This window comes from Saprolegnia parasitica (assembly GCF_000151545.1).
Source record: "Saprolegnia parasitica CBS 223.65 unplaced genomic scaffold supercont2.12, whole genome shotgun sequence".
Classification (NCBI taxonomy): Eukaryota; Oomycota; class Saprolegniomycetes; order Saprolegniales; family Saprolegniaceae; genus Saprolegnia; species Saprolegnia parasitica.
This window is the reverse complement of record NW_012156406.1, coordinates 503,684-523,956: the sequence shown is the minus strand read 5'-3', so window position 1 is coordinate 523,956 and position 20,273 is coordinate 503,684. Positions and strand designations below refer to the sequence as shown.

The following is a 20,273-nucleotide window of genomic DNA, read 5'->3' as shown; positions in this document are numbered from 1 at the left end:
GGTGCGTTCGGCGACAGAAAGGCCAATCTTACCGCCGTTCCTTCACGGGCGTCCGTCAACAGTAGGCCACGCAATGCGCTCTAGGTTCCGGGGCTGGGCGGCTCCGTGGGCAAAGACCGAGTTTTATCCCTTGGCCACTACGGTACCGGTACCGATTGTCAATCAAACACTGTTTCAAATGATATTCTGTTTTCAACACTGTCTATCTTCGGTTTGTACGAAGTTCGAAGCCAACGGATTTGCGATCTTCCGAAGAGGCAACGATGGGGATCGAACAGGTGCTCGCGACGATGGGCTTGAGCCCGGGCGACCCGGAAGCGTGTTTTGACATTCACTCGCGCGAAGGCGCTGGCGCCTTTGGCCGCGTCTTCCGCGCGACCTGCCGAAGCACGCAGCGCGAAGTCGCGCTCAAGGTCATCCCGATTGCGCTCAAGCCGGGCCAGCACGGCGAGGACGTCGAGAACGTCCGGCGCGAGATCGAGTTTCTGCGCGAATGCGACCACCCGAATGTCGTCGCTTTCTACGACGCGTACTACAAGGACGGCGCGCTCTGGATTGCGATGGAGTATTGCGGCGGCGGGTCCGTCGGCGACATCTCGCGCCAGCGCCGCCTCGTCGAGCAAGAGATCTCGGTCATCGTACGCGGCGCGCTCCATGGCCTCGCCCATCTGCACGCCAAGAAGAAGATCCATCGCGACGTCAAAGGTCCGTTCGCCGATGCGGCCATGTCTCCATGGACGTCTTTGTAGGCGGCAACATCTTGCTGACCGCGGACGGCGACGTCAAGGTCGCCGACTTTGGCGTCTCGGCGCAGCTTCGTGACACGCTCTCGCGCCGGTACGAATTAAGACGACGAGACGCTCGCTTCATCGTGTGGATAGCGGCACCTTTGTCGGTACCCCGTATTGGATGAGTCCTGAAATGATCCAAGACTGCGACTACGACTACAAGGCGGACATTTGGAGCCTCGGCATCACCGCCATCGAACTCGCCGACCAGAAGCCGCCGCTCTTTGAAGAGCATCCGATGCGCGTCTTGATCCAGATTCCGCGCAACCCCGCGCCCCGGCTTCGCCAGCCCCACGAGTGGTCACCCGTCTTTTCCGACTTTTTACAGTACTGCCTCACGAAAGCACCGGCGGACCGGCCGTCGGCCGTCGACTGCCTCGCGCATCCGTTTATCACCCAGTGGCAAGACGTTGTCCGCGTGCTGCCCGGCGGTCTCTTCGCCGCGGCGACGACGATAACGACGACAACGCCCGTTGCGCCACAGACGACGACGACGGGCTCGGTGCGATGCAATACCGCCGCACCCGTGCCGTCGCAGGGCGACCAGGCCTACGTCACGTGCACGGAAGAGACCATCCTGCCGAGTGAGAGCACGGATGCAACGCCCGATGACGCGGCAAGTCCCCACGCAGTTGCAACCATCACGTCAACATCCGAAACCCCGGCCGAAAACTTTATCGGCGCCCCGTTCCAAGTTGCCCATGACGTGTGCGTCAAGTACAACTCGCTCCGAGCGCAGTACGAAGGCGTGCCACCGCACTTGGTGGCGCTCCATGACCAGTTTGGGCTACCCTTGCACGCCATGCGGTGCAGTAGCAAGCACCCGGACGACCTCGTGCCGTGCCTCCTGCACATGCTGCGTCGCGAGCTGGTCGCGCGGAACGGCGTCAGTAGCAAGTACATTTACCGGTCGTCGCCCGACCACGGCGAGATCCACGCCGCCAAGACCGCCCTCAATGCCGGTCGCTTTGACGTCAAGCAACACGGCGACCCGTTCGTACTCGCAAGTCTTCTCAAGCTCTGGTTCCGGGAGCTACCCACGCCGCTGCTCGCGTCGACACTTCGACCGCACCTCGATCGGCTCGCGGCCTGCGCGACACTGGACGACAGCGACAAGCGCGACGCGTCGATCACGGCGGGCCGCGCGACCGTTAACGAGTGCGCGCTGGGTCTTCTGCGGGCGCTGGACACTCAAACGCGGTGTGTTTTCGAGTGGCTTCTCGACCACTGGCTCGAGATTGTGCTGCACACCAGGACGAACCTCATGACTGCCCACAGTCTCTGCATCGTGTGGGCTCCGAACCTGTACCGTCTCGACGACGCCACGTCGCCCATCGAGGCGAGCAAGGTCTCGAACCTCGTCGCGCTCAGTTTGCAAGTGTGTCTTGCATGGCGGGACGCGCATCTCTCGATGCGGAAGGCGAACGCTGGCATCGCATCGGCGCTCGTGGTGTCGCCGCCGCCGACGCCTACCCATCGTGCCGCTGAGCCGCTCTTTGACGTGCGCCCACCGCTGGTCAGCGTTTTACGGCGCAGTGTCGACGACGTCTTGGGCGGGGCCGTCGACCCGATCGATGCGGCGGCGCTGGGTCGGGCGCAAGAGATCCTCTGGTCGGTGCTCCGCCTCCACGCACGGTCCAAAGGCGAGCGGGACTTTGCCGACAAGCTCCTCAAGCGCAGCGTGACCGCGACGATGCCAGCGTCCTTGGGCGACGTGGCGCGATTCGTCACCATGACGTTGGACCTCGAAGCGTTTCAAGCTGCGATTGTGCACCACCGATCTGTCACGATGACACTCCACCAGGTACATCAAACACGATGCTGCATCCCGTTGATCGGCGCTGTAGCTGCGTGCCTGACAAGCCATGTCGAGATGTAATGGGATGTAATGGTACCAACGACTATAAAGATGCAATGATAAAGACTACTCGTACTCACTTCGCATGCGGACTCATCGTGCGAAGCTGCTTGACGACCGCGTCCACGACGGTCTTCTTGAGCCCCGTTTCGGTTGTCGGCGCCTTCTTGGACTTGAAGAACTTGCTGGCGGCCGGTGCCAAGTCCTTGTACTTGTCGAGCACTGCAATCACTTGGTCCGGCATCACATGCGTGTACTTGCCGCCGTTGCGACTAGACACACACCATCCATCGTATTTTGGTTGTTGTCGTAAACAAGACGAATATTGTACTTGAACATGCTCGCATCGACGCGCTCAATGTCGTTGGAGACAATCAAGTCGACGAGCTGCGTCAGCGGTAGAAAACACTCGCGCAGCTGCGTGACATTGCACGTGTTGGCAAATTGCATGAGGGCGTCTACGCAACCATCGAATAGCAGTCGACGATAGACGTGTCGTACCCAAGCTGCGTTTAAAGTGGATCAGTGCCGGCATCGTGATGCGCTTGATGGTCGGACCCACGAGCACCTGCTCGAGCGCCTTGTTGATGTGGATGCACGACGCGAAATGCACCGCCTCTCGGATCGGCACGGGCAGCGTCCCCAGCTGCGAGAACGATGCCTACAGATTACGCTATGACCTATCATCGCAATGGGAATGGAGGAGGCAAAACTTGGAGGTAGTGGATGAGGTCCGACATGCTCGGGTCGGCTTGCGCGTTGACATCGGTCGCTGTCCAATTAACAAAGTAGAAGGACCCGATGAGATCGTCGATCTTCTTGACCATGAGCTCGCACACCATGTCTTGGGACTTCGTTGACGTATTTTCAAACCTACAGGACCGGGCTCGAACCCACGACCAACGTCGTACAATGTACTTTTTCTTGGCGAGCGCTGCGGTCGCTTTCGGTGGCGCCTTGGCTGTCTACAATTGTCATGAAGACCCTCGGACGAGATAGATACCCCTGGTGAATATATGCAGATGTATGTACATGGGGAGGGAACCGAGTGCGCTGCTCCCACGCCTCAACGTGCTGGGTCACAAGGGCGCTCAAGACGTCGCAGGCGCTCGAGAGATACGAAGCGTTCGCGCCCGTAATGACCGCCTAATACAATATTGCATCCCAAAACTCTCGGCGAGGAAAAGCGAGCGACCTGTGAGATTTGAAGCTCGTCGTTGCGCTCAATGTGCTCGTTGAGGATGCCGCTGAGCTCACTCATGGCGTCCCATGTCTCGTCCCGAACGTAGTAGCCCCATTCCGGAATGTTCAAGTGCCTACACCGTTTGTATGACAATCTTTCCACGATGATGAAAAAGAAACATACCACTCGAATTCAAACATGGTCGTCACCATGTCGTGGACTTCGCGGCAGCCGCGGTGCACGACCGACGTGAAGGGCAGCAGCACGTTGCCCTTGGCATCTGCCGTCTTGAGGAGCTCGTCGTGCCGCTTTTCGAGGCCGCAGAGGGCGAGGTCCTATGCGTTGTTCGAAAGATGATCGCCATCGATTGGATCGTCGCACGGGACGGAGGCGGTCGCGCGTCGTCGTGACTTGCTGAAAGGTGTCTTGCTTGAGAATGTCGCGTAATTTTCTAGCCAAATACCGTACTTTTGTCGTGTACACAACTGTCCTTCGGTACGTTTTCATGTCGGCGGCCATCTTTTTACGATAAAAATCACCGGTCCCGCGAAAGGCGTCAAAAACGAGCGACGTATTGAACTGGTGCACGTCGTTGCCAAGGACGCGGGCGCACAAGATCGCGTTGCGCTTGATGTCGAGGACGACCTTGGGCGACGGCAGCTTGATAAGGAGCGCCACGACGAGGCCGCAGAGGCTCTGCAGCACCGAGAGACACGCCGCGTGCACCTCACCGACACAATTGGGATTGTCGACCACGCATGGCGCTGCGTACCTCGGCTTTGGTGAGGAGCGTCTCGTTCGAGTAGATGGCGAGCATCTTCTCCAAGCAGAAGGTGCCCACGAGCCGTTTAAAGATCTCGTCGTGCTAAGCGATGATTGTCGATCTCTTTACAGACAATACTGTCCATCGTGCACCTGGGTTGCAAACTTGTCGGGCGAAATCGCGCCAATGTCACCGACCAGAAAAGCTGAAAACTGCAGCTGCGGCTACAGCAGCTTATCAGCATGGCACTCGAGCAAGAAACGAAGGAGGAGGATACCATGCGGTTGGTGTGGTAGAACGCGGCGAGCACGGGCGTCTCGTGGAGGCAGTCGTAGACGTGCACAATGCGCAGCATCGGCGCGAGGAGCCCGAGCGTCTTCTGCACGTAGTCGCTGTAGATGGCCTGGCGCGCGCGGATGCGGTTGGCTTGGTCGACCAAGTTGTCGAGAAGCGGGAGGCTGAGGCCGTCAGTGCTCGGCGCCGACGACGGCGCCATGAGCAAAATCGTCTCTTCGCACGCCTGCATGGCCTGCGCCCCGAGCGGACTCGCAGCGTGCCGGATCTCTTCGAGCCACGACGACGTCTTCTTGGTCGTCTCGTCGCGCAGCGTCTGCATTGTCGCGGCGGTCCACTCGTGCACGCGCCGTGCAAAGACGCGCCCCTGTAGCAGTAGCATGATGCGGAGGAGGAAGAGGATAATGGCCGAACGTACGTGGAAGCTGTTGACGTCGCGACGAATCGAGTCGAGGAGCTTGAGCGCATGGTAGAACTTGGCCTGGCCCAAGTAGGCGTCGACTTTACCGGCCATGTGCACCTAGTGCAAACTGAGCTTTTTTGGAGAAGAACGCGATGGCAGACGATGCGCTGGCACTGCGTGAGGCGCTCGATCGAGACGTCAATGTGCTGGCGCACGTCGTGACACGTGCGTAGCATGGCGTGGCCCTCCAGGACGTCGGCGGTCGCGGTCTCGAGGTCCTGCGCATACTGGTCCAAGTGCACCTACGCCGACATTTTGGGGACCAGTGGGCTGACCTGACCATGCGAGTACCTGGAGCTGGTTGGCGTCGCACTTGATCTGCACGATCTCTTCAATCGACTGGACAAACTCCATGTAGTGTGAGCTGCACACGTCGCGGATCCCTTCCTCCTTCTCGGCCGCGTACCGGCGCAGGCAGTCTACAGTCGTGCATGGTGCCATCCCTCCTACTTGCCGCACCTGCAAACGTGAGCTCCCATTGATTCTCGAGCACCGCTTGGATGCCGGGCGCGAGGCGCGCATGCGACTGCGCAATGTTCTGCACGAGGAGGTCGCACTCCTTGCGACAGCTGCTGCGCTCGTCCTTCATGCTTCTGTTGTGGCTCTTCAAAGACAAGCCATATCTTCCGGATACGCTGCCAGCAATTCGCACACGTAGTACCTTCGCTCTGCCATACTATGCTGCCCGCGTGGCGTGCACAGTGAGATGAGTTGTCTCGTCAATACGTTGTACGACACGAATCTCGCAGCGTCTATGGACTCGGCGGTGGCCTTGTGAAGCACAGGCGGTCGGCAGCTGCCATCCGGATACCGTGCCATCATCCACGATGGCCCAACGTGCTCGGCTGGCATCGGCGTCGGTGCTGGACGTCGACGACATCCTCGTCGCCGTTGTACAGTACTCGGCCTCGCCCAAGGACGTAGTAGCGCTCGTGCGCGCGATGCCACTGTCCGTGAGGACGCCAGTGCTCGCAGCCCTCCTCAGCCTCTTGACGCTGCCGCGCGGTGCCAAGCACTGGCCGCAACCGCACCTCAACAGCACCACGATCGCCGAGATCGACTGCATCAGCGCGGCCATGCCCGTCTTCAACAGCGTGTGCATCGACGGCGTGTGCTGTAGCACCCAGTGGCCCGCGAGCGACGACCCCGCGTTTCGCCTGCCCTACTGCAAGTTTGTCGTAGCGCACGCGGCCAAGATGACGATGGTCGTTCCGGCGCACCGCGAGGAGCTTTGCCGCATGCTCGCGCGTTGCACGAGCCTCCGACGCGTGCGCATCCCGGCCGAGCCAGACCTCCTCGAAGCCGTGACGTCTCTTGCCCACTGCGTCGCGGACCTCGACCTCTCGCCGTGCTCGAGCGCTGGCTCGCCTCTGGCCATGCCTGTCACGTAACCCTTCGCAACTTTTCCGCGATATTGGCGGCAGCGCTATCATCGTCGTCCACGCTTGCGGGACTTTGAATGAGCCGGTCGGACGGACTGCTACGCAGCCTTGTCGCTTCTGGCGGTGCGCTCATGTGGCTTGATGCGCTCGACATCGACTCGCTTGGTGGCAATCATGTAGCTCACCTCATTTTGCTGCTGTACATGCCCCACATGAAGTCGCTTGCGATCTCGAACGTGGAATACGTCCATCTCGGCGGCGCCCTTCTGTCCAAGCTACCGCAGCTCACGGCGCTCGAGCATCTCCGGCTTGAGCGCACGAGGCTCGATGAGACCAACTGTGCTCTTTCAACAACTTCGTGTCTTCGGTCGGTGCACTTGGACAGCGTCGACTTGTCGACGCAAAGCTTTGAAGCGGTGCTCTTGTTTGCCCTGGGCTCGGACCACCTCGAGGCGGTCACTTGGAAGCGCTGCAGTATCATTGGAGCTAGCGTGGACTGCGTGGCAGACACGGTACTGCACTGCATTACCGAACAAGTGCCCAAGATTGCCATGAAAGCCTGCGGCATCCGTGCGCCGAGCCTCCATGCGTTGGCCGAGCGCTTTTGCATGTTGAAAGCGGATGTGCCTACCGAGATCAACCTCGCGCGCAACGCCTTGACGCTTGTCTCCACGCGTGCGCTCGTCGAGGCGGTGGTGACCTGCCAGAAGGTTACGATCGTCTTGTCGGCTGACTGCAAGCCATTCCTACTCGCTAAGCACGGACACGACGGCGAGAAAAGCTGGCGTCACGATGCAGCGACGTGGACAATCTTTCTACCTCTGCAGCCCCCGCGTTCCGTCTACACTTGCCTAGTTACTAGAGACAACTTGTACGACAACTAAAAGCGTTGGCCTAATCCATTATCGCTGCACCACCAAACTGTGCGGTCAATCTAGCGTGTTGGCGTGGCGATGCGGAACGATCTATCTATCTATCTATCTATCTATCTATCTATCTATCTATCTATCTATCTATCTATCTATCTATCTATCTATCTATCTATCTAGGTCCAAGTCGGCGTTGATGGGCGTGTACTGAACGAGGCAATTCCAGAGAAGGGTATCCGGATACGGTGGTGTCACACTTGCGGACAGCTGATCGTGGATCGGTGGCAGCATGGTGCAATCGACTGCGTGGGCGACCGAGCGCGCGCTCCTGCTCGTCCTCTCTGTCTCGTCACTGCTGCTCGTGACTGTCTACCTCAGCGCGTCGAGCACATGGCTGCGGAAGGACGTCTACCTCGGGCGGGCGACGCCCTTTGCCGAGGTCGCGGCCATGCGTAGCGAACGCCACCTGAATACCGCGACCGGCGTCCGCTGGGAGCTCTCGTTCTGGGAGTACTGCCTCACGTCCCGTACGTGCCCTCGTACCCTTGTACACGTGACGACATGATGCACTATTAGACATGGGCGCCAACGCGACGACGATCTGCACGCTGTGGAAGGAGGCGTGCCGCCACGCCGACTTGCATCACTCGCCCGTCTGCGACGCGATGAGCTCGCTCCAGAGCCTCGGGTTCCTCTCGCTCACGCTGTCCATCTCTGGGCTGTATATCGGGTACCGGACGATCGCGTACAACCCGTTTCCGTCGGCCGCGGCGCTGCTACTGCCGCTCTGGTGCCTCGCACTCCGCGCGCTGCAGCTCGGCTTTGACGCTGGCATGCTCCTCGTGACGTTCCCGCTCTTGGCGCCGAGCAGCGTCTTTCCGTACGGCCTCGACGTTAGCGACGGCATGTACTACTGCGTCGCCAACATGTGCGCGTCGCTGGGGATTGGCGGCGCGGCCGTCTTTGTCTTCCTCCGAAACCAAGCCGCCCCGCGCGACGAGTACGTGCTCTTCCGCACCACGGACGAGAGCGATGACGACGATACGGAGCGCAACGCTCTGCATGGCGCCTAAGACAGGTACGACGGATCATAGCGTCGCCCGCATCAAAAGCCACGGTGGCGATGTACACTTTGTCTATTTTTTCCGTGATAAAAAGGTAGCAGTGGGTTAATATATATATAAGTGCGATTGTCTTCAAAACAAGGAAGGGGTTTGATGGACCCTCCATTTCCAGCAATCGTCTTGCTCGCAGATCGCCATGAGCCACGTCTGCAACGAATTCTTCTGTGTGCTCGCGAGCAGCCTCGTCGTTGGAGAGACGTTTGTCCCCCAAAGACAAGTCCCATCAACTCCTCACGCGCGGTTTCTGGAGCTGCCGACAGGCCAGTGTCTTGAGCTGCAGACAGGCCTGTGGCTGTTGATGCGACCAGGACTACGAACAGTCACTTCGGTCTCTTGACCATCAAGCACCCGCGCAGCCAACGACGTGAGAGAAGACGACTACGCGTCTCTGTTGTCCGCTTGGCATGGCACTTTGCGATTGCCCACCTCTCCATCATGAAGACGACGATCCTTGCAGCCATGTGCACGCTTGCGACCGCGGCGGCGCCACCTGCGACGAGTACCGATGCATCAACGACGACGACCAAGGAAGACTTTGTCGAAGCCATGCCCTACCACGCGATGGACCACGAGTGGTACGGACGTGGGTATGGTCGTGGAGGCCGCTGGGGTGGCCGCTGGGGTGGCCGCTGGGGTGGTGGCTGGGGCGGTGGCTGGGGAGGTCGCGGTGGCTGGGGCCATGGCCCCGGGTGCGGTTGCGGCTGTGGCGGCGGCTGGTAAGACGCTGTAGCTTATCGGCTTCCCACTGCTAACGTCATGTTTTAATTCTACTGGATCGGTTGAAGCCATCTCGTCGCCTTGCATCTCGTTTCAATACAAGCGATGCGCACGTTGCTTTGGGCTAGCAGCAGCCCGTTGCACGATGCGCCTGCCAACGCTGCACAGGTGGCGATGGCCGCGTCGAATCGACAAGGAGTGGGATCGAACCCAGCCTTGCATTATTGGGGAATCAGTGTCCAAGCCGCTGGACCAAAGAGGTCGGCAGAATCTCACGTTTCAACTCCCGTCGGTGTGTACCCTCTGGGATTTACCGTGGGCTCTCGCATCCGGCGGGCAAAATGGGACAAAATGGGCGAAACCAGCTCAAATGTCCGGATAAAGCAAGGCATTTGCGTTATGTCCGGATATGATGGGTCAAACCAGGACAATCACCCAAAAGATACGCGGAGGCGAAACGGGTTCAAGGGCAAATTGATCGCGAGCGTCCCGCAACAAAGTCATTTTCGCTTTTGCCAATCAACAACATCAACCTTCAGCAGCATGTCACTCCTTCGTCAGACCACCGGCCATTGCATGCGCTACCTCGGGCGCCCGTCGCTCCTTTGCCGTCGCACGTCGAATGGCACGGCTCGGTTTGATGGCTCGACGCCGCACTCGACGCAGGACTGGTACGTTCAGCTCGTCACGCTTGCCACCGCAGTCGACGATCCATCGACCGCTGCGGTCAACGCGGTCGCCACGCGTGACGCCTTCCCAGCGACGCATGGCTCCACCGAGGAGACGACGCGCAGCAAGAACACGTACGAGCTCATTGCTGTCCCGGACGACGTGGACCACCTTTTTTTCTTGTAATCTCTCTCAACAGACAATCTTGTACGCGTCTGTCCATCGATGCATGCTGGAAAACGAGCGGGAGGACTTCGTAATAGAGTCGTTTGCCCTCGATCCAAACGACATATGCACCTAGAGAGCTGCCATCGTGCAGAGCGAGTGCATGGGTAGTATGTGGCGAGGCAGCGCGAATCGACGGCTCCCGACACATCCTGCACCGGTCATTTCAAAGCAAGCAAAGCCACTTGGCGTGTTTGGATGCAGCCCGTCAAGAAGGATGTGGTTTGAACTACCATCTTCGCCTTGCGACGCTTAGGTAATCGGCATCGCCTTGCGCCATTACTGCGCGGCCGTGTACGCTGAGACGTATTCGCGGAAGAGTTCGAGGCGCTTGGCCAGAATGTCGTCCAGCACACGGTCGTAGCTCCTACGCATGCCACATGACAACATGTACATTGCCACACAATTGCATTGTACGTCCAACGGGCGACCGTATCGCGGGTCTGCGTCTGAAAATTGCGGGCGCGGGCCTTGACAAACTATACCACACGAATCGAGTCGCGATCCCACTCGAGACCACATACCTGCGCGACAGCATTGAGCAGCACAAACAAAAACACCGACGACCCAACGAGCTTGAGTGTGCTCAAAAGCCCGAGGGGCGCCGACGGGTCGAGCACAAGCGGGCGGAACGCTCCGTGCACGTTCTGGACAAACTCCATGACGACATCGGCCTCGAGGATTGCACGCGGCAGCGACGTCTTGTACTCGCCCTAACCCCATCAATGAAAAATCACCATGAAAAACATCGACTAGAATCAAAGCACGTACGACGAGGAGGAAAAAGGTCACGAGGGGCACGACCCACGCCGAGACGGTCAAGGTCGTGGCCACGACTTGGCGCGATCGCTTGGCCGCGCGTTGCAGCTCGTCGTTCTGCAAGCGCCTATCCGGATACGATTTACATGGGAGAGTGGTGTGGGTCCAGAATGTGTACGCGCGGATCGTGTCGCGGACGCGGTCGCAGTCGCGCTCAACCTGGCTCAGGTTGTCTTGCACTTTCTGGTGGATCGACTGCTCAATGACGTCGCAGACCGTGTTGATCTGGTTGAGCTGCGCGAGATGCTCGGGCGGCGTCGGCATGTGCGGCTTCTGGATCCAAATCGACGGGATCTCGAGGCCGTGCTGGTTCTGGATGTTGGCCTTGATGTTTTGCGTGATTTGCACCATGAGCTTCATCATCTCTTTCGAGTCGGTGACCGTGTCGGCCTTGGTCAGGTAGTACTTCATCTTGTCGGCAAACTGGCCGTTCGCATTGAGCGCCTTGACCACGTTCATCGTGCGACTGCAGAGCGCTATTTGCAGAAGGATGCGTTATCGTTTTTCGAGGAGGATCTACCTTGGCCCATCGGGTCGAGGAAGACAAAGATGAGGTCGGCGTACGCGGCCATGCTCACGATCGCCGCGTTGACGTCAAACGGGTACGCAATGTCGCCGTCGACGAGACCCGGCGTATCGCAAAAGTCGACGACCTTGAAGTGGCGCGCCGTCGACGTGCTCACGTGCGTCGTGAGGTTCTCGACGAGCGACTTGCCGTACTCCTTGGAGAGCGGCATCAAGTGCGGGTACAGGAGCAGCGTCGAGTCGCCCTTGATCGGCGCCAGCGTTCGCTTCGAGCCGCTCGTGATGAACGTGAAGCCTTGCGTCTCGATCGCGACGCCCGTCCGCTGGATGTCTTCGCCCACGTACCAGTTTATGAACGACGACTTGCCCGCGCTGTGGTTGCCAATGATCATGACCGTCACCTTCTTCCGGGGCGTGAGGATGTCGTGGCCAAGGCCAACGTCCTTGCCGATGGCCGCGAGGCCCTCGTCGCCGCCATAGAGGGCGGCGACGCGGCCCATCAACTGCTCTTCCTCCATCACCGTTGCAACGAAATGACCAAACGCTGGTTCAACAAATTTAAAAAATATTTTAGTTAGTCGTACAGTCCATTGCATCAACTAAACATACACTATTTTACATCACCGTCATACCAAACGACATCGCTCTCGCACACCATTTACCACGCTCTCTATACAGCCAACAAGACAACAGTATAGCCAAGGACATAATGTCCTTGGTATAGCGCACAGACCACATCAAGCCATCTCTGGCGCGCCCTGTCGTGATTTGAATGGTACGTGGCCCGCGCCAACACAGGATCGGGTCGATCCATCTACACTATTTTTCAAATCCGGTTAATACGTCCGGATACGAATAGGTTTCGGGCGAAACCGAAGCCACCTCGTTTCCTCAACAAGAACTTAGTTGAAGAATCTACGTGTGCGACGAGAGAGCCATGACCACGAAGCGAATCTGTACGAACCAAATCTACTAACTATAAGCATCGACCCATTGCGTAGACCACGGCGTCGACATCAACGTGCTCGAAGGCTGGCTCGTCAAGTACAACAGCAAGGAAAAGTTCTTTGGTTCGTCGTGCAACAAGCGCTGGTTCAAGGTCGACGTCGCCAATCCCGAAGACCATGTCTCGATGCACCGTCTCATTTTGAGCTACTTCAAGGCCAAGTATGGTTTCGCCGTCAACCTCCTTTCGTTTAGCCGTGGCGTAGAAAGGCCAAGGAGGTGCGCGGCTGGATCTACCTCGAAGACGTCACCAAGATTAACGTCAAGCCCGTACGTCCCATGGACCATGCAGCGATAGCGAAAGCAATGGGTAGAACTTGATTGAGATTGCGTCGCCGTCGCGCACGCTGCGGGTCAAGGGCGAGACGACCGCCGAGCACAAGCTCTGGGCCGACAGCCTCCAAGCGCTTCGATTCCCGCCGCCGCCCGTATTGCCCAAGTCCACTGCGATCGTGCCGTCGTCGCTCATGGCCACGTTTGGTACCACCCGCTGCGTCTTGTCCATTGTAACATGTCCTAGAACGCGTCGACGACGCCAGCAAGGAGCTCGCAGCGGCGGCCAAGGCGCCACGAGGTCGACTTGATTCGAGAGACACAAACTCACGCGTTGATGTAGAAGCCAAGGGGGAGATTGACGCCAAGGCCGAGCGCAAGTCAATCGCAGGTACCATTGCCTCTTGCAACGATCGACTCAAACTGCGCTTAGAACCGCTCGTGGACCGCGAGCGCAAGGTACTGCCGTCGTCGATCAGAAGCAGGGCCAGTACGGCGGAGGTATAGAGCTACAGTGCCGACGTCAAACCGAGTGCGCGATCGCTGCCGCCTCCCGGGGTCGACTCGGACAGCAGCGGCGACGAGGCCGAAGCCGACGACGAAGACGAAGCAGACGCCAAGGAAGTCGCTGCGCCTGCGAGATCCACGTACGTGGATGAGCAACACCACGCTGAGCGCTGACGGGACACATAGTACCGAGGTCAAGCACACGAGCGAGCCGCGGGCGGGCCCGAAGGCGCATTTGACGGCCACGGAGCCGCTGCAGTTTTCCGACTCGGAGGACGAAAATGACGACGACGCGAGTCTACCGGCCAAGTACGCAGCAATCCATGAAGCCAGATATATTGAATGAACGCGCGTAGGCGGTCGCTGGCGCGCGACGTCGACGAGCCCGCGCCATCGCGTACGTCTCGACGTGTGCTGCAATGTTGTCATACTGGTCGTGTAGCCAAAGTTGACGCGGCCAACGACAGCGATGACGATGACGACGACAATGACCGGTTCCATGACGCCGAGTACGCCGTGCTGCACGCAAACAAGTCGAACCAATACGTGTAGGGCCCCGGAGCGCCACCTCTCAACAGAGATGAAGGCACGCAATAATGCGCCACCGACCACGACGGACCAAGCCGAGAGCGACGACGACGGCGACGACGACTCTGTCGGCACCACGACTCGCAAGCATCCCGACGACGTGGCGATGCACGATGCGCACGACATCGAGGACGACGATGGTGACAGAAACCAAGAGCCGCCCGCGCAGATCCACAAGCGCGCGTCTGCGTACTTTGACGACGAGGAAGACGAGGAAGACGAGGCGCGACCGAGCAAGGCATCGCCCGTTGCGACGACCCACTCGCATCCGGGGTAACTACGTGCTTGTCAACGAATCACGCCAAATAGATGTAGGACGTCGGCGGTCGCGGCCGACAACAACTTTGTCACGGAGGATTGGGACCAAGACGACGCGCCGGTCAAGGCGTCCATGAAAGCAGAGCGTCAGACAGGCGGTGTTGCCGCCGATGCCAACTTTGCACACGCCGACTGGGACGACTAGCACCTGGCGACAATAAAGATCAACCCAATCGAATCAAAACTGTCATTCGTGTTGTAGACGCTTGATTACACGGCCTCAATGTCGAGTTTGCACATGGGACACGTCTACGCGGTGTCGCGCCATCGAGCGAAATGCATCCATCGCGATACCTTGTTTTGCGCAGCCACTCGTCGATGCACGCGACGTGGAAGAGATGCTTGCACGGCAGGTCGCGCACGTCGTCATCACTTTTGAAGTCCGCCTACACGCTCGCATCGGTCTGCTAGCCTCCTGTAGTGGCACGCGCGTACGAGGCAAATCGGGCACAAGTCGACTTGATCCGACGCGTTGGTTTCCGTCGACGCCACTGCGTGGTACTGGCACAGACATCAATACACCGCTCGGACCCGAATGATACCTTTTTCGTCTTGAGCTCGAGCAAGCGTTGGTTCGAGACGCCGCGCGGCACCAAGCGCAACGGCGCCGTCGGCTACACACAACTTGTCATTTGAAAAGAAGACAAGTTGTCCTACGTGCACGTGGTGGAGCCGGAAGCGCACGAGCGTGAGGACGAAAAACACGGTGAAAATCGCAAAAAGCACGCACGCGACGTAGAGCGAGTTCATGTCGCTGCGCTCGAGCTCGTGCACGTCCGTGACGGGATGCAGCAAGCTCGCGTTGAGGTCCTGCACCCACATGTCACCCAGCGTGTGCTGGAAGCGGCCGCCAAAGACGACCATTTTCCCTTGCCACGCCACGGCGCGGTGCAAATACCGGACGCTCGGGTATCCCTAGTATCCATGTCGTTTGCGATACGGCAAGATGCGCAATGGATACCTCGTCCATCGTATCGGTCTCGTTGTTTTTGGAAAATTGCGTGTGCGTGCCCGACAGCCGCGTGTGGACCGTGTCGTCGTAGACGTAGCCGTTCGTGCTGTAGTCCGACTTGAAGTAGCCGCCAAAGAGCCACATGTCGTTGTCGACTGTCACCATGGTCGTGTACGCGCGCTTGAACGCGGGCGTGCTGTGCACTTGTGTCCACGCATGGGTCTACACGAGATATGACAATATTCTCCATCAATGGATACGTGAACCTCGAACGAAAAGAGCCAAATGTCGTCCAGCAGCGCCCAGCCATCGTCTTTGGTCAGCTGTCGGCCGCCAAAGATCACCATGGACGTGACGCCGTCGACTGTACCATTGCAATATGGACACACACATATGAGCAGCTACAACGTACCAGTGATGGTGCTTGCGGCGTGCGAGAAGCGCGGAGACGGCACGTGCTTGGCGTGCTTGGCCGGCAAAGGCAGCTGCGTCCACACCTTGGTCGTGTAGTCAAACGTCCAAATGTCGTTGAAGCAGCGCGAGTGCCCACGGCTCGTCGACGTCGTGTCGTACTCGATGCCACCAAAGAGATACATGCGGTCGTTGAACGTGATCGCGGTCGCCTCGCTGCGGTTGCTCGGGCCGTTGGGCGCGGGTTCGAGCACCCAAGCCGGCGGTGTCGCATCGAGTTGGAGGCGCCAGAGGTCTTGCGTCTGCGCGTAGTGCAGCACGGGCGACGGTAGCGCTTGCCACACCGACATGCCACCAAAGATGTACACTTCTCTTGCCGGCGAGCGCCGCGCGGCCTACGACACTTTCCTGTCGATGCTCGCCAAGCCAATCCCAATGTACCGCCGCGTGATGGAACCGCTTGTGCGGGCGAGGACCGTCGACCCCGACTTTTGTCCACGCATTCGACGTCAGGTTAAACTACGCCCACTCAGCTCGAGGTTATGGCCTCCATCGATCGTACCGCCCATGCGTCGTCCTTGGCGCTATCTTCTTCGTCGCCGATGCCGCCATAGACGACCAGCGTCTCGTTGCCGCAGAGTACCATGCTGTGGGCGGCACGGGGCGTCGGTTCATCCTCCTTGGCACTGAAGCGCCACACGCGCGTCCATGGAGTAGCGGTCGTCGTCGTCGTCGTCGAGGCCAGCGTAGCACCTGCAGAATCAACCTTCACGTTCGCTGACGCGATAGGATCGTGACGCACCAAGTAGCACGAGCGCAACAGCGGAGCGCATCCTGACGCGAGGCCTCCTGCGCACGCTGTAGAGTGACGACTTATCTATAGCTTTTGAACGCCGACGACCAAGATGGCGGCCTCCTGCCGGACCGCCATTGCAGGATTGCAGGACCATCATTGCTCCTTGCTGATTTTTTTGACACGCGTAACGTCCGCGCTGCCAACGAGGCGGACGGAAAACCTTCAAGAGGAGGGACACCCCTAACCTCGAGTGGGAAAGCCGCCATGAGAGGGCAGGACACAACCACAACAACCGGGCGGCGATGTAAGAGTCGTGATCTTTACGTCGGCGGACAAGCCTCTGCAGGGGCTCTCTTGACAGAAAGCGCGATTATCCATTGGGGCGATGCACCCCTTCCGGAGACTATTTTTCTTTGCGATGGCAGCACTGCACGTGTGAGAGCCATCGCAACGGGGTTGACAGTAGTCCGTCGTTGACGGCAACACTTTTGGCGGGGGGTTTCGTCACACCAAAGGTCGGAGTTGATGTCTTTCAACTACTCGAACCTTCGTACAGAGGTCCTCAACACTCCCTTCACCAACATCGACGACAAAAGTTCCGACGTTAGAGGGTTAAATAGGACAGATAGATGCGGTTTGTGCTTCTTATGCTGGCGGCTCGCCGAGCAGCTACGTTCAAAGTGAAGCCCTGAACACACTGAGAAAGGCGGTACGTACGGTGTGGAGACGCGCCTTGGTCGCACACTCGTCGGGCGTCAGCGCTGGGTACGTACCGTCGATCATTTCACGCCGTTTCTTTAGCCATGTCACCGCTTCCCACTTGGAGACGCTGCACTCGCCCAGAATGCCGGCCCACTAGACGACGACATGTTGTACATGTCAATGGTTTGCGCAGCATACGTCGAGGTCCAGCGTCCGAAGCGCGGCAATGTCGGGCACGAGCGCGTGCAGATGCCATGGCTACGCACGACGTCAGGATGACAGATCTTTCTTCTTCTTCTTTTGTAGACCGTACGTATTTGGACGACACGTGTTCGCTGAGATTGCACTTGAGCGTCAAGAGAACGGGTGTGACGAACCGATCCAAGACGTCGTACGCGCCTGAAATACCGGGCAGCGTCCGTTTGAACGACTTGGTTTTCGTGGCGTAGAGCTCGATCGTGCTGATGGGGCCCAACAGTAGCGCCAAGCGACGCAAGAACGCGACGAGACCCTCCGCGCTCAGCCGAAGCCCTACGTAACACGTCAAGGTACATACAGTGTGCGGCAGAGGTCGTTGTACACGACGTGTCGGCGGCGACGCCGAGGTCGAGGACGCACGCGCGCAAACTACTGAAAAAGCCGAGCACAAAGTAGAGGCCGTCGATGCGGAACTGGTCCAAGCGGCCGCGCGATGGTGTCAGCGTCGCGTAGAGCTCGAGCACTGACTGAACCATGTGGACGCTGAGGCTGCCAAGCATATCGAGGGCGAGCTGCCTTGAGTGACCCAGTCCGGCTGCGCTGGCCTTGAGCTTGAGAAGGAGGCGCGTGAAGCGAAGGCCCATGGCTTGAAGGCCGGCCGAGATGCGCGTATTGTTAAAGTACGGCTTGATCGCGTCCCACTCCTGCGCGACGATGCTGGGCATGTAGATGCACGCACACTCGTGAAGGACCTACGACAACATGTCTGCAACTATATCACCATTCAAATAAGGACGTACAAACGAGTGGACATAGTGGAGCGACGTGGCAACGAGATCACTGATGACGCGTTCGATCTTGTCGAGCGTCTCGATCGTCCAGTGCATGGCGGCCGCGCTGCGGTCCATGGGCGGCCGCAGCTGCGTGCGTGAGAGCCGCCACGTATCCAGTAACACGATCAGCCCGACGCCGCCTTCGAGCACCGCGTCCATTGAGAGCGCGTGCTCGGCGAGGAGCAACTGCAGCGCATGGGCGAACGCCGTCACCTCTTCGTGTACGACTTGGGCGTACAAGCGAAGGACCTCGGCAAACCCACCGGTTTGAATGCACGGACTCAAGCTCTCGGTGATGTCATGTACAATCAACGCAAGCGTCTCGGCCTGCGCGCGCAGCGTGTACTCGTCGAGCGCCGACGTACTGAGAATCGCCGTCGAGTAAAAGCCCGTGGTATCAAAGGACCCGAGGATCACGGCACTCGAGACGCCGGGGGACGACGTCGTGCGGGCCGCATGCAGCACAGTGCGCAGGTAGCGAGAAAAGATGTAGTCGGCGACGCGCATCGGCGGTGCGAGGGCCGACCAGAGCTGCCGATGGAGCGCGCCGAGGTCGACACTACTCGGAAGCGCCTTTACGAGCGCCGACACGGCCTGCGTGACATCGTCCATGAGGTTGAGCCAGCGCTGGCCCGAGTGTATCCTGCATTTCGGGTCCGTTGGCGCAAGGCGTATGTGCGTGTCCATGGGGAGGCATTCGTCGTAGCGCTTCTTGGTCGTTGCATCGACTACCGTACACGTGTTGGCGTCGCTTTGGACCGCGTCGATGACCGCGTTGACCCAAATGGCCTCGGTCGGCGTCGCGATGCACGCGAGGACGGGCCACCCGATGCAAAACTCGAGCTTGCCTTTCCGCTTGCAGTGCGATGCGACCATATCGAGCTCGTCAAAGTACACAAAGAGACAGCGGCGCAAGCTCGTCGGTATCGGCTGGCCCGAGAACCCGCCCCGGTCGATGTGCACAAAGCGCCACACGCCATGCACACATGGGTCGGCGAGGAGCACCTTGACTTTGGCGGTCTGGGCCATTGGCATCGTAAACGACGGACGGGACCCTGTGATGGAGCTGAGACGGACGTTGATGCGGGCCAAGGACGACGACATGGATGTCCGGAGTGACGTCGGCGTTGGCGGCGGCACGACCTGCGCCGCGTTGGCATACCGGTACTCGAACGCCCGCTTCTTGCCATAATGGAAGCGCACGTCGCCGAAATGCACAACGGACGACGACACGGTGTCTTTGACCATCATCCACGCGTTCACGTCACTTGTCAAGTATGTCACGGCCGTCTCGATGAGCTCCTGCAGCGGCGGCGCATACGCGGTGGCGACGAGGTGACGCAGGCGGTCGCTGACGTCGGCGGTCGGCGACGTGGCGCCGGCAAATGCGCTCACGAACGTCGTCCCGTCGTCGCCGCAAGGGATCGCGACGGCGTCCACGTCGGCGCGGAGAAAGGCCGCGACGGCGTCCGTGTACTGCGTCAAGGTCGGGTTCAAGCCCGAGACGAGCGCCGCGGCCATGCGCGACCGCTTCTCCACGTAGAGCGTCCACACCTCTGGCGTCGGCATGTAGAGAAGGCACTCGGCGAGCTGTGCAATGTCCCACGTCTTGGCCTCGATGGCCGCTTGCAGCGCTGTCCAGGATGCACTGCCGAGCGCGACGCCAAGCGCCTGGAGCTTCTCGCCGAGGCTTTCGCACGGCGGTGGCAGCGCCTGAAGCAGCGACGACCGGTGCGGTGACGTTGCGTCGTCTTGCTGTGGCTCGCCACCAAACACATGGAGCTTGAGACGCGCGTAGCTCTGGCGCGCCTCGAGATAGAGTGTGCGCGCCTCGGGTATCTCGTTGGCCGCAAGAAGGTCGGCCGCGCTCGCGAGCAGCTGCCGGAGCGCAGCCTCGGCCGGGTCGGCCGACAGCGTCGGAAGCAGCATCTTCATCCGCTGCCGCGACGGGCTGCGCGAAACTGCTGATTAAAACGTCACCGAGGATGCGTTAAACGCGGCAGTTACACCA

General features: G+C 59.4%; 10 protein-coding genes across 10 annotated transcripts; 6 read left to right on the top strand and 4 right to left on the bottom strand.

Moving 5' to 3' along the window:
* Positions 1-263: 263 nt before the first annotated feature.
* On the top strand, positions 264-2,647 carry SPRG_04770 (STE/STE20 protein kinase; the record flags this gene model as incomplete). Its single annotated transcript, XM_012343173.1, has 4 exons — positions 264-705; positions 750-837; positions 882-2,592; positions 2,636-2,647. The coding sequence occupies 4 exons, from the start codon at positions 264-266 to the stop codon at positions 2,645-2,647; spliced, it is 2,253 nt and encodes a 750-aa protein (XP_012198563.1).
* A 75-nt stretch (positions 2,648-2,722) lies between these two features.
* On the bottom strand, positions 2,723-5,950 carry SPRG_04769 (hypothetical protein; the record flags this gene model as incomplete). Its single annotated transcript, XM_012343172.1, has 16 exons — positions 5,809-5,950; positions 5,641-5,768; positions 5,451-5,591; positions 5,305-5,406; positions 4,870-5,253; positions 4,745-4,816; positions 4,602-4,694; positions 4,329-4,555; positions 4,211-4,280; positions 4,013-4,164; positions 3,842-3,962; positions 3,679-3,792; positions 3,360-3,611; positions 3,148-3,307; positions 2,978-3,104; positions 2,723-2,918 (listed from the first exon to the last, which is right to left on the bottom strand). Exons 1-16 carry the CDS (start codon positions 5,936-5,938, stop codon positions 2,723-2,725), a joined length of 2,469 nt encoding a protein of 822 aa, XP_012198562.1. The 5' UTR covers positions 5,939-5,950.
* Positions 5,951-6,176: 226 nt separating this feature from the next.
* On the top strand, positions 6,177-6,740 carry SPRG_04768 (hypothetical protein; the record flags this gene model as incomplete). Its single annotated transcript, XM_012343171.1, has 1 exon — positions 6,177-6,740. One exon carries the CDS (start codon positions 6,177-6,179, stop codon positions 6,738-6,740), a length of 564 nt encoding a protein of 187 aa, XP_012198561.1.
* Positions 6,741-6,862: 122 nt separating this feature from the next.
* On the top strand, positions 6,863-7,811 carry SPRG_04767 (hypothetical protein; the record flags this gene model as incomplete). Its single annotated transcript, XM_012343170.1, has 2 exons — positions 6,863-7,455; positions 7,781-7,811. The coding sequence occupies 2 exons, from the start codon at positions 6,863-6,865 to the stop codon at positions 7,809-7,811; spliced, it is 624 nt and encodes a 207-aa protein (XP_012198560.1).
* Positions 7,812-7,854: 43 nt separating this feature from the next.
* SPRG_04766 (hypothetical protein) lies at positions 7,855-8,790 on the top strand. The gene is made up of 2 exons (XM_012343169.1): positions 7,855-8,127; positions 8,177-8,790. The coding sequence occupies exons 1-2, from the start codon at positions 7,890-7,892 to the stop codon at positions 8,671-8,673; spliced, it is 735 nt and encodes a 244-aa protein (XP_012198559.1). The 5' UTR covers positions 7,855-7,889; the 3' UTR covers positions 8,674-8,790.
* Positions 8,791-9,159: 369 nt separating this feature from the next.
* SPRG_04765 (hypothetical protein) lies at positions 9,160-10,296 on the top strand (the record flags this gene model as incomplete). The annotated part of the gene is made up of 2 exons (XM_012343168.1): positions 9,160-9,440; positions 9,981-10,296. The coding sequence occupies 2 exons, from the start codon at positions 9,160-9,162 to the stop codon at positions 10,294-10,296; spliced, it is 597 nt and encodes a 198-aa protein (XP_012198558.1).
* Positions 10,297-10,540: 244 nt separating this feature from the next.
* On the bottom strand, positions 10,541-12,197 carry SPRG_04764 (hypothetical protein; the record flags this gene model as incomplete). Its single annotated transcript, XM_012343167.1, has 6 exons — positions 10,541-10,702; positions 10,753-10,814; positions 10,860-11,048; positions 11,107-11,221; positions 11,273-11,630; positions 11,675-12,197. 6 exons carry the CDS (start codon positions 12,195-12,197, stop codon positions 10,615-10,617), a joined length of 1,335 nt encoding a protein of 444 aa, XP_012198557.1. The 3' UTR covers positions 10,541-10,614.
* A 392-nt stretch (positions 12,198-12,589) lies between these two features.
* SPRG_04763 (hypothetical protein) lies at positions 12,590-14,571 on the top strand. The gene is made up of 13 exons (XM_012343166.1): positions 12,590-12,635; positions 12,681-12,846; positions 12,891-12,954; positions 12,999-13,164; positions 13,205-13,258; positions 13,301-13,348; positions 13,391-13,416; positions 13,465-13,604; positions 13,651-13,773; positions 13,821-13,861; positions 13,907-13,973; positions 14,017-14,325; positions 14,368-14,571. The coding sequence occupies exons 1-13, from the start codon at positions 12,617-12,619 to the stop codon at positions 14,513-14,515; spliced, it is 1,371 nt and encodes a 456-aa protein (XP_012198556.1). The 5' UTR covers positions 12,590-12,616; the 3' UTR covers positions 14,516-14,571.
* Positions 14,572-14,756: 185 nt separating this feature from the next.
* SPRG_04762 (hypothetical protein) lies at positions 14,757-16,379 on the bottom strand (the record flags this gene model as incomplete). Its single annotated transcript, XM_012343165.1, has 9 exons — positions 14,757-14,777; positions 14,806-14,871; positions 14,913-14,984; positions 15,028-15,285; positions 15,332-15,544; positions 15,589-15,686; positions 15,735-16,128; positions 16,175-16,252; positions 16,296-16,379. 9 exons carry the CDS (start codon positions 16,377-16,379, stop codon positions 14,757-14,759), a joined length of 1,284 nt encoding a protein of 427 aa, XP_012198555.1.
* Positions 16,380-17,174: 795 nt separating this feature from the next.
* Positions 17,175-20,197, bottom strand: SPRG_04761 (hypothetical protein; the record flags this gene model as incomplete). Its single annotated transcript, XM_012343164.1, has 6 exons — positions 17,175-17,198; positions 17,247-17,384; positions 17,430-17,489; positions 17,545-17,762; positions 17,812-18,181; positions 18,230-20,197. The coding sequence occupies 6 exons, from the start codon at positions 20,195-20,197 to the stop codon at positions 17,175-17,177; spliced, it is 2,778 nt and encodes a 925-aa protein (XP_012198554.1).
* Positions 20,198-20,273: the final 76 nt, after the last annotated feature.

Bases quoted from the DNA above. Each gene is read 5' to 3' on its own strand.
- SPRG_04766 (XM_012343169.1), top strand. From the start codon at position 7,890: ATGGTGCAATCGACTGCGTGGGCGACCGAGCGCGCGCTCCTGCTCGTC. The intron at 8,128-8,176 runs GTACGTGCCCTC...ATGCACTATTAG, and splicing joins GGAGTACTGCCTCACGTCCC to ACATGGGCGCCAACGCGACG.
- SPRG_04763 (XM_012343166.1), top strand. The intron at 12,847-12,890 runs GTATGGTTTCGC...GCCGTGGCGTAG, and splicing joins TTGAGCTACTTCAAGGCCAA to AAAGGCCAAGGAGGTGCGCG. The intron at 13,774-13,820 runs GTACGCAGCAAT...GAACGCGCGTAG, and splicing joins GACGCGAGTCTACCGGCCAA to GCGGTCGCTGGCGCGCGACG.